The following is a 12,362-nucleotide window of genomic DNA, read 5'->3' as shown; positions in this document are numbered from 1 at the left end:
TTCTGTTCCTGCGTGAATGCAACAAATTGTTTGATATACATATGTATTCTCGGACTAAGACTGGACCAATGCTCACCGTTTATAAATATGACATTGTAATTGACAATGACAGTGAACTTTACTCTCAAAACTGAAGAAACAGTGTAGATGAAATATAATGTACATTAGAGGGGGATGGGGAGTGGGGAGGGTCCAGCCTTGGACCCTCCTGGAAACTCAAATATTCATCGGACCCCGGAACAAAATTCTGGATCTACGCATGAAACATTTGTATTTGTTATGAAATATTTTGGTAAATACATAACCCTTGAATTCGATACACAAACATCAGTACATTTGAACAGGTAATAAAATGAATCCCCAATCTGAATGGCTCAGTCTCACAGATATACCACGAGCACTGGAAGTCAATGTGAATATATTGAGTGTGCACGCATAAAAAACACACGCATATAAATATTTAAAATAACATACGGTGCATTAAAAAATAACCAGGTATATATCGAACAAAACTAAAGAATCAGAAGAACCCCCCCCCCCCCCCCCCCGAATTATATTCATGCATGAACTGAACTTGTACTGAGCATGTCGTAGACACGGAAATATGCTTATAATTTTTTACAATTTAGACGTGATCGTTTTGATCTGAGTTAACTCTCTTTAAAACATTCACCACCCTGGGAAATTCATAAAATTCAGATAGTTAAGTTACTGAAAATATGCCTTCAGATCCCCCCACCCCTTGCAAACAAAGTTATCCCTTGAATGTGATTATATGATATGGTAAAATATAGAACTTATCAATGAAATGTTAGTCTTAAATGGCCCAATATTCAAGGGTAGCAAACTCTCTTACAAAATCCAATTTTGGATAATCTTTACGTATATACCGTCTTTTTTCTGAATTGTACAAGAAACACCCCCACCCCCACCCCACCCCCAAGATATTGTCCACCCCAGTTCTGAATATTAATACTAGCAGATACTCTTTTGATACGATTTGACTACCTCCCTCGGGGACGTAGCATCGGGAGGGGGCAGCGGTTTCTCTCAACAGAAAATGCTATGAAATTGACATGTATAGAAAACTTCATCTCAAGAATATCGAAGAAGCTGCCCCCCCCCCCCCCCCCGCTACACACACACATATAGGACCATGTAAAATATTATAGGACAATTAACAATAACATTAGAATAAAGGTCTAAAAATAATATTACCGCCCTCAACTCCGTCCCCGATTAGGATTTTTACGATTTGTGCGATTTTTTTATTAGGCCTAATTGTCAAAGTTCGTCATTCTCGCACCCCCCCCCCCCTCTTCCACTTTAAAAACAATGCTATGTGCCTGCCCTTTTTTACTATGCCATAGCTACGGTGTATTATATATGAATTTTCAAATATTCCTTATTTGATTTAAATTGTCCCAGATGTTGTAGACAATTTTCGATAAGAATTTTGCATAGTTACACGTTATATATAGATCTGTATTCTTTGCGTACATGTATTATTTTTAACACCCAAACTCACGACAAAAGTACTAATTACGATTTGGAACTGAGGTCTACTGATTTTGGAGTGAACACAGGTAAGCTATGTTGACCACTAATCAGGCCCATTCTCGTCAGACAAGGTACGCGCCGATAGGAGGCGCGGTTTCCTAATTAATTCAACACAATATGCATATTCACAACGAGGCTTCAAAATCTATTTCAATGGCGGGACGCTAAGACGCACATGTCTTCCCTCAAGATCAGATCATTAAACTAACTCACTAAGTAAGTAACTGTCATTTATTTTCTTATGTACCAATTCTTCTAATCACCATAGTTCTTCTGTGTAAAAATGTCAGAGATCGGAGTTGTCGATTTTGCTATGTGATTGTGAGAAACTTTCCGGTCATTGTGTATTTCAAAACATGGCGTTTACAACATGTCAAAAAGATGTGTGTAGGACTTGTATGTGTAGAAATAGATAGAAGACATGGTTTTAAGCAAAGATTCTCCCAGTCAAATTTGTAAGATATCTTTTTGTACGATTTTTATATAGATATAGAGACCATGTCTTTGTTTACAACGTTACTTTCATTGTTTTGAAATCAAGCATGTTTTCAACATGACCAAGCATAGTTCATTTCTGTCGAGAATTTTGATTGGTCGGTTTTTTAGGATTTGGTCTTTGTTATATCCTTTTGGTGAAAAATGACATCAAACTTTAAAATATACTGTTTTGAGTACTTGTCACATAACAAGGATATAAGTATTGATTATAGAAAATGATCTTTGTTACGTTTCGATCACCATCCTCCTTTGTTGATTTAGTCACCCGGGCAATGATTCCATAGCTGATTCACGGTTTTTGTCTTGGATATTTTCTATGAGTCACTTAAACAAAGCCAATCTCTTTGTCAATTTAACTCGCCCAGTGAGGGATTTTTCTTTGTTTGTTACTATTTTGTTTGAGTAATAGCCTCTAAATAGATGGAATTGATGACATAATTGAAATAGGTCAAACATTTTCTTTTCTTTTTTTACTGAGAGCATATAATAGTGAATCTTAGTATGGAGGATACACTTTTTTATGGTTACATAACTTAAGTTTTTTTCTTTGCTTGGGATTGAGATACTGGTTGACTTCAAGTTTAGACTACAGTTACATAAACCAGACAGAGATGATTATTTAATCTAGCCAGTAGTGGCATTAAATGAGAAATGAGATTTAATTGGCCAACAAGCTCAACAATGAAGTAAGATTTACTCTGTATGTCAAACAAGTAGGGTAATTATATATATTGACAGTATTAATTACAGGAATTAATTTGACAAAATTTCTCCAGGTGATATTAATTAAATATTCAGTGTGATCTGAGTAAATTGACATCTGCTCCTTATATATTATAAAGGCCCATCTACTGTCTTTACCAGTTCAGTACATTTCTTTAACAAAGAAACATGCCATCTTTTGAGTCTTTTTGGAACAGGTAAATAATTTCATAAGTTGTCTGTTTAATAGGGGAATATAGGGGATACACTCATGTAGAAGTCAATGAACAACCTTACATTCATCTAGGGAAAAGCAAAACTATAACTATACATGTTAAACCAGAGGATGGTGATCGAGTGACACTGAAAGTTAGATGAATTGTTAGGTTCTAAGAATAGATCCAGTCTTTAACTCTAAAATAATAGATCCATTCACTAAAATGCTGTGATAAATTTTACTTTTTTGAAAGTACATTTTTAACCAAACAACAACATGATGAATATTTGTAACTTTAAAACTTCACACTTTATGAAAATATTTAACAATGCAATAAGATGTATGCTTAGAATTATGTTTGAATTTATATGATTGATGGAATTGTTACATAGAGTGTAACCTGCTACCTATCAAAATTTAGGTTTTACATTTTTTTTTCAGATTTTTTTAAAGGTTTAAAAGACTATTCACATAATTTTTTTATTCCCAACATGGTTTACCTACTGATTGAATTAGAGAAGGTCTTTTTAGAAAGAAATGTTAATTTTTAATTTTGAGAAAATGTTTTTGACTGCCTTTTAAATTATATGATGGAGACCACAGTGTATCATATGAATATGTTATTCATGAAACCCAGATCATAATTATGCTAATAAGCATTCCAGTTAGATATTCTAATTTTTGTAAATCAACAACCTTGAGAATATTCTGTTGCTGAATCAACAAAGTTGCGGTGTTAAGTTGTCTTCTTTAGATTAACATTGTGTTATGCAATAAGATTATTTGTCAAACAACTTAAAAAACTCATGAACTGAAAGAGATGGCATTATCATAGTAGTAGTTCATAAAAAACTGGTCAGGTATAAAAATGATTTCGTGTACAACAGTGAACTTGACCCAAACTTTGGTTTAAAGACATCCAAATCTTATTTTAGTGTGCATTTATAAGTTTGCATATTTCAATATTAAAGAATTATGCCTACTATCAATGCTGGAATTGATTACTATCAATGCTGGAATTGATAATTTTTTTCTTGGGGGGGGGGGGGGGGGGGGGGTCACTAGTGTTTACCCCTGTTCACTTTGCTGTAAAGGAGAGAATTTCTGTGTATTGTGTGACATAATGGGAAGGATTTGCTCTTGTGGAATACTTGAGTCAAGTGTTTGCAGATTCAGTCAGTGTTGTTCACCCATGTTTGTGGCCACTCTGTTTAAAGATGCAGGGAGAAGATTTACATGCATATGTAGATCAGAATAACTGAACTACATAAAGGAGATCTTAAAATAAGTGTGTGTAGTAATGCAGGGAAAGGCAGGATGGTCAAATGTGCCTATGCTTTGACAAACACTAGTATTGGGAAATAAAATGACTCCAGTTAGGAATTCCATTTTCAAAAAGATAACTATGATTTTGTTTATAGCTTTGTTCACAGCTGTTTATCCCCACTCCCGAGTTTGTTACAGAACTTTGAACATATTTGATGCATATAATGATTTTACTTATTTTGCAAACTATAACATTTTACAATAATCAAAGATGCAGTGTGTGTTTAAAATGAAACGTGATAAAGGTTTGTTTTTTGTTGGTAGGGTTTTTGTTACAAAGAGGAAGGAGTGAAGGGTGGGAAGATCAGAATCTTTGCAAAAAAAGCAATGATTATTTTTTAATTCTATATTAAGTTGTAATTCATCATGCAAACACAATAATGATACAAAGTTATTTAGCTAATGTACATAATTTAATAAAATCATGAGCTTTAGAAATGCTCAATAGAGGTCAGATAGACTTCAACAAAATGTTTTTACTGATCCGATGATAAAAAAAAAGAACAGATAGAATGTATTATTTTATTCATAGACATGATGCATCTCGGAGATGTCACAAGCTCTCAGGTATAAAGATATTAATAGGTATACTGTATTGACAAATGCAGAGAAATGATACAACGTACTACAAAACTATGAGAATAATGTGTTATGTAAACACTAGCATCTAATTGTACCGTCTGGCTTTGTCTGGAATGAAGTTCAATGCATTGCCAGTGTCTGAACTATACTGACCGGCACAATTTATTATAGACATGGCCAGAAGTATTAATTTTCTAGAACAAGGCAGATGTTTTGTCAATGCACAAACATTGATAATTTTTCTTGTGCACATCAGTTTCCTATTCTCTTTGTGAGAAACACATTTCGTTTTTCTCTCTTTTTCTTCTCTTTGTTCCAAATTTTTGAAATGCATGAATGCACACCTGTTTTCTAAACAAAGAGACATCAGATAAAAACTACTATTTCCCAAGCAGGCTGCAGAAATTGTTAATCAATATTCCAAAATAAAGTGATGCAGGATATTTGAGGAAATCTGTGATTTTATCCCAAAAATGAATGCCTAATTTATGCAGGTACAAACGCTGTAGCGTCTGCTTAAAGTGATTGTCATTTTAAAATCCTTCCCAATAATTCTGCATCGGCGATGTTATTGGAGGACGATCTAGCTGCCTGCCCGTAAAGCACTTCGTAAAAAAAAAATTGTTTCACCACCAACATAATGAGTCATGCCTTCCGTCTGGTGATCATTTTGAGTCATAACCAGTCTCTGGTTGGCTTACCATTCTCTCTCTCTCTGAGACTCAGACTCTGACGTGTGTCATATTGGGGGAAAAAACTCAACTGGTCTTCTTCAGGCTGGGCAGTTCTTGTTGGCTCACTGGCAGAGGAAATATCTTGGGCTCAGTGTTTGTGTCTTAGGAAGTTCAGCAGAGCATTGGGAGGAATTATTTATGCCCGACTGAAACCTATTTAAGACACACCTGCAGAGGATAATACGCCAGTATCAGGCCAGATTTAATCCCTCAGAATACTTTTGTGACTGAAACTAATGATGGAATTCATGGTTGATCAGGTGAAAATTTTAATGGTAGTTTATTCGGCATGGAGATCTAACAAAAATTACTTGTATTGCTGTTTATTTGTTTATTTAGAATTCCTCAAGAATTTGGGATATGGGGAAATGAAAATGTTACTCCAAATTTTCATTAATTGTAAACATATTTCAAGTACACTTAAAACAATATCTAGTTTTCTTTGTTTCTGGTTTGTAAATGGAATACAATGTTATCTAAGTAAAGATGGTTGAATAGCATGCAGAAATAAGATACCAGCTTGGTGTTTTGAGTCAGGAGTAAAGGTCACTGGCCATGTTTGTTTATCAGAATATTAAGTAATGCAAGATAAATGAGTGGTATTTAGCCCAAGGAGTTAAAACCCTGTGTTGTGTGTCATTTTTACATGCATGGTCATGTGTAAATTTTGGCAAACAAAAATGTGTGTTGGTCTCTCCCAAGTGTAAATCAGCAAACAAGTGAATAGTTAACTGCAAAACTACACCTCTTTACTTAGATGATACATGGTCAATTCAAAATTTTTGAAGCTGGGCAGGTAATCTTATAAAGGTGACATTGTCAGCATGAAACTCAATACAATATGATCTATTTACATACCATGGTTGACTTGCCCAGAGTATTTTTAACATCAGAGGAACAAAGAAAAGTTTACGAAGTAAGAATTTATGAGACTCTTGGCCTTGTTATTTGTCTGGTTCATTACAGAACATTAGCCGAATTTGAGGTCAAAGCCCCAAAAGACAAAATGTGGTGTTCTCCCAATTTTCCTCTATAAATGCTCTCGGGGAGAGGCAATGGCTGCCGAGAGATCTGATATGGAGGATCAAGTTTCTGTCTAAATCAGCCACAGATCTTTGTTGAACTGATGTTGTACAATCATGATACTGCTGAGAGAGTCTGGGACATGAACTGTGTGTGCTTTTGCATATTCATGTGCTTCAGCGTATTCTCTCATTTGATTACTTACAAACTTTTTCTGCTGATGGCAAATGGAATTAGGAATACCCATAAGGAATATATCTGAATTGTTTGGGGGAAAAGTAAGCCATTGCAATAAAACAAACAGAAATGAGGGGGTTGATGTGCAATAGTTTAAATATATTGCCTCTGTATTTACCGATCTTTCTGAAAAATAATGTAATGACCCACAAAACAATTTTTTTCCACTGCGTGAGAATTTTGTTTATTGTAAACAGAAAAGGGGTGGGAATGTTTTGGAGGATGAGTAATTTAGTTGACTATGAATAAGTTCTATTTTTGGGTTGATCAATGTATAGTCATTTCAAACCATCTGTCAATCAATACTACAAAGTTTTGATCAGATCAAGTGGAAACATCATTCTTTGTGAAAAAAAGAATGATTGTATTTAGATTCAATAACAATTAGGATAAAGATTAAAAGACTATATATACATGATTAAAAATATATATATATGAAGAAATTAAAGAATTCTTTTCTTCTTTACTTTTCAGGTGCAATTTGAAACAAGTCATCATGTCATCACCAACTCCTTCGCAGAGCGATACGGTTACCACGGCATCCACTGCCTCCAACTCGTCCGACAGCGAGATGGAAAATGCCAATGGGCCTAATACCCGCTGTTCAATTTGCCAAGAAACATACACAATACCCAAAGTTCTTAGCTGTTTTCATACTTTTTGTCAACCCTGTCTCGAGAAACTTCAAGAAGTTGCAGACAAAATCAGCTGTCCTGAGTGCCATCAAGACACATTCCTAGGGGGTCAAGGCCTGACCGGTCTGCTTCCTGACTACGCTGTCAGCAACCTACTGGAAACCAACGCATTAGATACAAGTGCCTTACACTGTACAGGCTGCAAAAGCAAAGAAACCAACGCTGTAGCAAGGTGCTTTGATTGTGCAAATTTCTTGTGTGCCAACTGCGTCATGGCTCACCAGTTCATGCACTGTTTTGAAGGACACAGGGTAGCGAGTCTGAGCGAGATTCAAGGCAATAAAGATGAAAATGGCAGTGGCAAGTCTGAGAAACCCATCTACTGTCCCAGGCACAAGACTGATGTCTTGAAGTTTTTCTGCAAAACCTGTGTACAGCCCATCTGCAAGGAGTGCACAGTTTTTGACCATGGAAGGGGACATGATTGCTCGTTCATCATGGACATTGGAGAAAAACAAATGGATGTCTTGCAGAGAATGGAAGAAGATGCAAAAAATAAAGTCAACGAACTTCGTGTTTCTGCCAAAGGGATTGAACACATTTCTAGTCGCCTGCAGGTCCAATACCATAAAGCTCAGAATGACATCAATGACACCTACAATTTCTACCGAGCAATGCTGGAGGAGAGAAAACAAGAATCTCTGAAGGAGCTTGATCAAGTCTTCAACACAAAGCAAGTTGCCATCAGTTCCTTGGCACAAAAGATCCAGGAAAACATCGATCGCCTTTTCCAAGGGTGTGAATTTGTTGACAAGGTTGTCAAATATGCTAGCATCACAGAAGCATTGATGTTCAAGAACCTGGTGGAACAACGTTTTCAGAACATGTTCAACTTCTGTCCAGACATCAACAACCAGATGTATTTTGATATCGAGTTCGTATCCAACTTCCAAGCCATTACCACTGGTGTACGCAACACTTTTGGATATATCCGTGAAGCTGAAGATATCATTCCTCCAGTGCAGAAACCGCCGCCCATTGCCAGACCTAATGGTGTTATTACCACCTCCTCTTCCTCCACTTCATCTTCACCACCTCTTACCAATGGTCATAGTGGTATTTTCGAGACACCAATGCTGTCCAAAGATTTTGGTGGTTCTCAGAATAGTCTCATTTTTCCACCAGCAGACACCAATATGTACGAAAAATGGTCCAATGGTATGGACATTTTCCAGAATGGCATTGATGTCTTTTCCACCAGTGCTGATCCACTCTTCGACATATCAAGTAAGCTCAATCTTACGAGTCTTTATCCACCAAAGTCGCAGCTAAAGAGACAGAAGATGATCTACCACTGCAAGTTTGGAGAGTTTGGAGTGATGGAGGGCCAGTTCACAGAGCCCAGTGGAGTAGCTGTCAATGCTCAGAATGACATCATCGTCGCAGACACCAACAATCACAGAATTCAGATCTTTGACAAAGAAGGAAGATTCAAGTTTCAGTTTGGAGAATGTGGCAAGAGAGATGGTCAGCTGCTTTATCCAAACAGAGTTGCTGTTGTAAAAGCATCAGGTGACATCATTGTCACAGAGCGAAGTCCAACTCACCAAATCCAAATCTACAACCAGTATGGCCAGTTCGTTCGCAAATTTGGTGCCAACATTCTCCAGCATCCAAGAGGAGTGACCGTCGACAACAAGGGGAGAATCGTCATCGTAGAATGCAAAGTTATGCGAGTCATCATTTTTGATCAGTTTGGGAATGTCATCCACAAGTTTGGTTGCTCCAAGCATCTTGAATTTCCAAATGGTGTGGTTGTAAACGACAAGGAGGAAATCTTCATTAGCGACAATCGAGCTCACTGTGTCAAGGTCTTTAACTACCAAGGAGTCTTTTTGCGGCAGATTGGAGGAGAAGGTATCACCAACTATCCGATTGGCGTTGGCATCAACAGCGCTGGAGAGATTCTGGTGGCAGACAACCACAACAACTTCAATCTCACGATTTTCACTCAAGACGGCCAGCTCATCAACGCCCTTGAAAGCAAGGTGAAGCATGCACAATGTTTCGATGTGTCCCTGATGGATGATGGTTCTGTCGTTCTAGCAAGCAAGGACTATCGTCTCTACATCTACAGGTATGCACAGATCCCTGGCATTCCCATGTAAAAACCAAGCAGTTGCTGGTTGAATGTGAAGAAAATGAAAGTGTCCAAAAGCAACTTACAAGGTAGTGTTGCTTTAGATATGACTGGAATGAAATTCCATTTTTATGTATTAATTACTCAAATGTTCATTTTCTAGTCAACATTTGAAAAAAAAAAATGAGATGTACGTAAAGAATTAGTACTCGATAGCGTAAGGGGCAGGAACAACCCTACTGTATTGCAAGCTTGTATCAACAGTGTCACAGGCACATTTCATGTTTTTAATCATTTTGCATGCCATTACTGTTAAATTTATACAAAAATCAGTATTTTCATCAATCTTGTGCCTGTTACAGTGGCTTGTATGAACATAAAGCCCCATGAAACAACCTCAGACTCTGTACACAAATTCGAAAGCCTTTTTTGTTCATAATTGATATGTGATAGCCGTGTTTTTGTTGTGGCTCTTCTTCACAAATTTGTAAATGAAATGCCTGCTTTTGTAAGTTATTATTTAATAGTTTGAATTGTGTTATGGTATATATATAAGTGTTATTTAGTCGTTTAATTTACTAGTTGTTCTTTTTCATTTTTTTCCAAGTTATTAATATTTTTCTCGTTGTTGGTATTTTTTTGAAGATATTACACCGAGAGGTTAGAAAATTTCACTGTGTTTATTAGTGTGCTTTTTTGCCGTACAATAGGATAATCTTTTTTGAGTGCTACCTCAATATTCAGAAAATCAAAGATCAAAATATACTGCAATTCAGTGTCATCTTTAAAAAAAAGTAGGAAAATATGCAAACCAGAAGTTGGAACAGTCATCACATCCATTTATCATAATGTATTTTGCCTTGAAAACTTTAGCCCTATCTACAGAATATTTTTGTCCGATGAATTTAAGATTATTTAAGAACATTTAACTGTTAGTTTAAAAAAAAATTGATCCTGTTTGTAACATACGAAAAGCCAGAGCCTTTGAATTGCGGAATTACACTTGGTGTAAGAAAGTGCAGGCACAAAGAGGAGCAGAGGTAGCTTGATGTAGAAACACTACTGTGAGGCTGCAGGGTTTGGGTTTGGTTTTTATTTACTGATCAATGTTAAATGTACTTGGACAATTTTTTAATAGTTTGTATTGCTCTTGAACTGGAATTTGTATAGCTTTAAATAACTTCAGTTTTTGTGCAATGGATGGGAGGGGGCATGAGTCATTTTGTAGTGATGTATTTTTATACAGAAACATTTGTACTACTTTTAATTTTTGGCTGCCTTTTTCATTTTTTAAATACGTGTACTTCTGTCAAGTAAGCTCTCTGTGTAAAGGTTTAAAAAAGCTGTGTTGTATGAAGTAGACTTTTCTGACCCTTTTCTTTTTTAAATATGAACAAATAACATATATATCTATCTTGGCCAGCTTTCCTATTATGCATGTATTTTGGGTTATTTTGTATTGTTATCAATCAGAAAAATTCATATCAGTCTGTTGTCAAAAAATTCCATAAAAATACTTTGAAAAAAAAATGTATACCCCCAAAGTTTTGTTTGGAAAAAAGTGTGCTTCTCAGCTTGAACATCCACTAGCATGAAGGTGCCCCAACATCTGCATTTTTCTCATGATAATTTGCCATACGTTGTTAGATTTTTATATTCCCCCTGCCCCAAACAAAAATTTTTACATTGCAATGTTATTTTGTTAGTGAACAAAGATCAGCTTCTCATTTTTCATTCATATATCCCCCATCATGTAGCAAAAGGAATGTTATAAACTTTATTGTTACAGCATGGTGCTAACTGTTTGACTTGTGTCATTTTTAGGCACTTTCATGCTAGTGGTGCTCAACTTTCTCTCTCTTTTTTTAAAAGTATTGTTGTACTTGAGTGTGTTCATGAACATGGATTATTTTTCTACAAAATGCTGTTAAAATTGTTGTTTTTTGGGAGGTTGTGTTGAAAATCTTACCACAGTGTCTTCCTTCCTGTGTAAAAGTTAGTTGTTAAGTCTTCATTCATTGATTAGGCCCAGGAAAGCATGGCAATGAGCAATGTTTGGTTGATTCTCATTGGGTTTGTTATTAAAAATCATAATTTGCTTGCCAATAGATTGGGTTTCTTATTGAATGGGTTAATCATTCTTTCTCTGCTGTTGCGTATGCAAACATACAATGATTTTTGGTTCAAATTTTCTGCAAGATCATGCATATTGTATTTATTTGGTTAACTTAATTTTAATAGAGAAAGACTCATTATATTTTGCAATTGTCCATGGTGCTGAAAGCATCTGAAACTTAGTTCTTTTTGCTTTATATGCACATTTTTTTTCTTGTTGTAACACACTCAGAACCATTCAGTTGAATATTCTGTTCCACAAACCAACCTGGGACTTCTAGATTCTCTTGTTTGGTGGGACTTGAAGCCTGGAAACTGCCCACCTACTTAAATAGTATTAAAGAGTCCCCACTGGCTGGCTCTCTGTACTACAAACGACAGTTTGACAACATTCCTCCCCATTTTGTGCTCTACTACTGTTTTTGTCGTTGATTTTAGTAAGATGCGACCAATAACTATACGGTGTTCATCTATGCTCATTTATGAATCGAGATTTTTATTGAACTTTGCCTCCAGTCACATTTTTTTGTTGATAATTTATTTTGTATTTGTTGACTTGTATATTGCTGCTATTCTGAGGGCATGGTTTGATT

The 12,362-nt window shown here is 35.9% G+C and overlaps 1 protein-coding gene across 2 annotated transcripts in view; it reads left to right on the top strand.

The window, feature by feature from the left end:
- The first annotated feature begins 1,662 nt into the window (after nt 1–1,662).
- Nucleotides 1,663–12,362, top strand: part of LOC128157276 (B-box type zinc finger protein ncl-1-like) — a 14,311-nt gene continuing 3,611 nt past the window's right edge. Inside the window, exons 1-2 of one of the 2 annotated variants that reach the window (XM_052819750.1) lie at nt 1,663–1,776; nt 7,354–12,362. The exon at nt 7,354–12,362 is cut by the window's right edge and continues 3,611 nt beyond it. In XM_052819750.1, the coding sequence (XP_052675710.1) occupies nt 7,376–9,682 (2,307 nt within the window). In that variant the 5' untranslated portion in view covers nt 1,663–1,776; nt 7,354–7,375 and the 3' untranslated portion in view covers nt 9,683–12,362. Of the gene's footprint in view, nt 1,777–5,679; nt 5,880–7,353 lie in introns of those variants that run through there. The other variant, XM_052819751.1, reaches the window with a different exon arrangement.

The sequence above is a fragment of the Crassostrea angulata genome, chromosome 7 (genome assembly GCF_025612915.1).
Source record: "Crassostrea angulata isolate pt1a10 chromosome 7, ASM2561291v2, whole genome shotgun sequence".
Taxonomy (NCBI): Eukaryota; Metazoa; Mollusca; class Bivalvia; order Ostreida; family Ostreidae; genus Magallana; species Magallana angulata.
The sequence above is the reverse complement of the archived record's forward strand: the minus strand, read 5'-3'. Positions and strand labels throughout refer to the sequence as shown.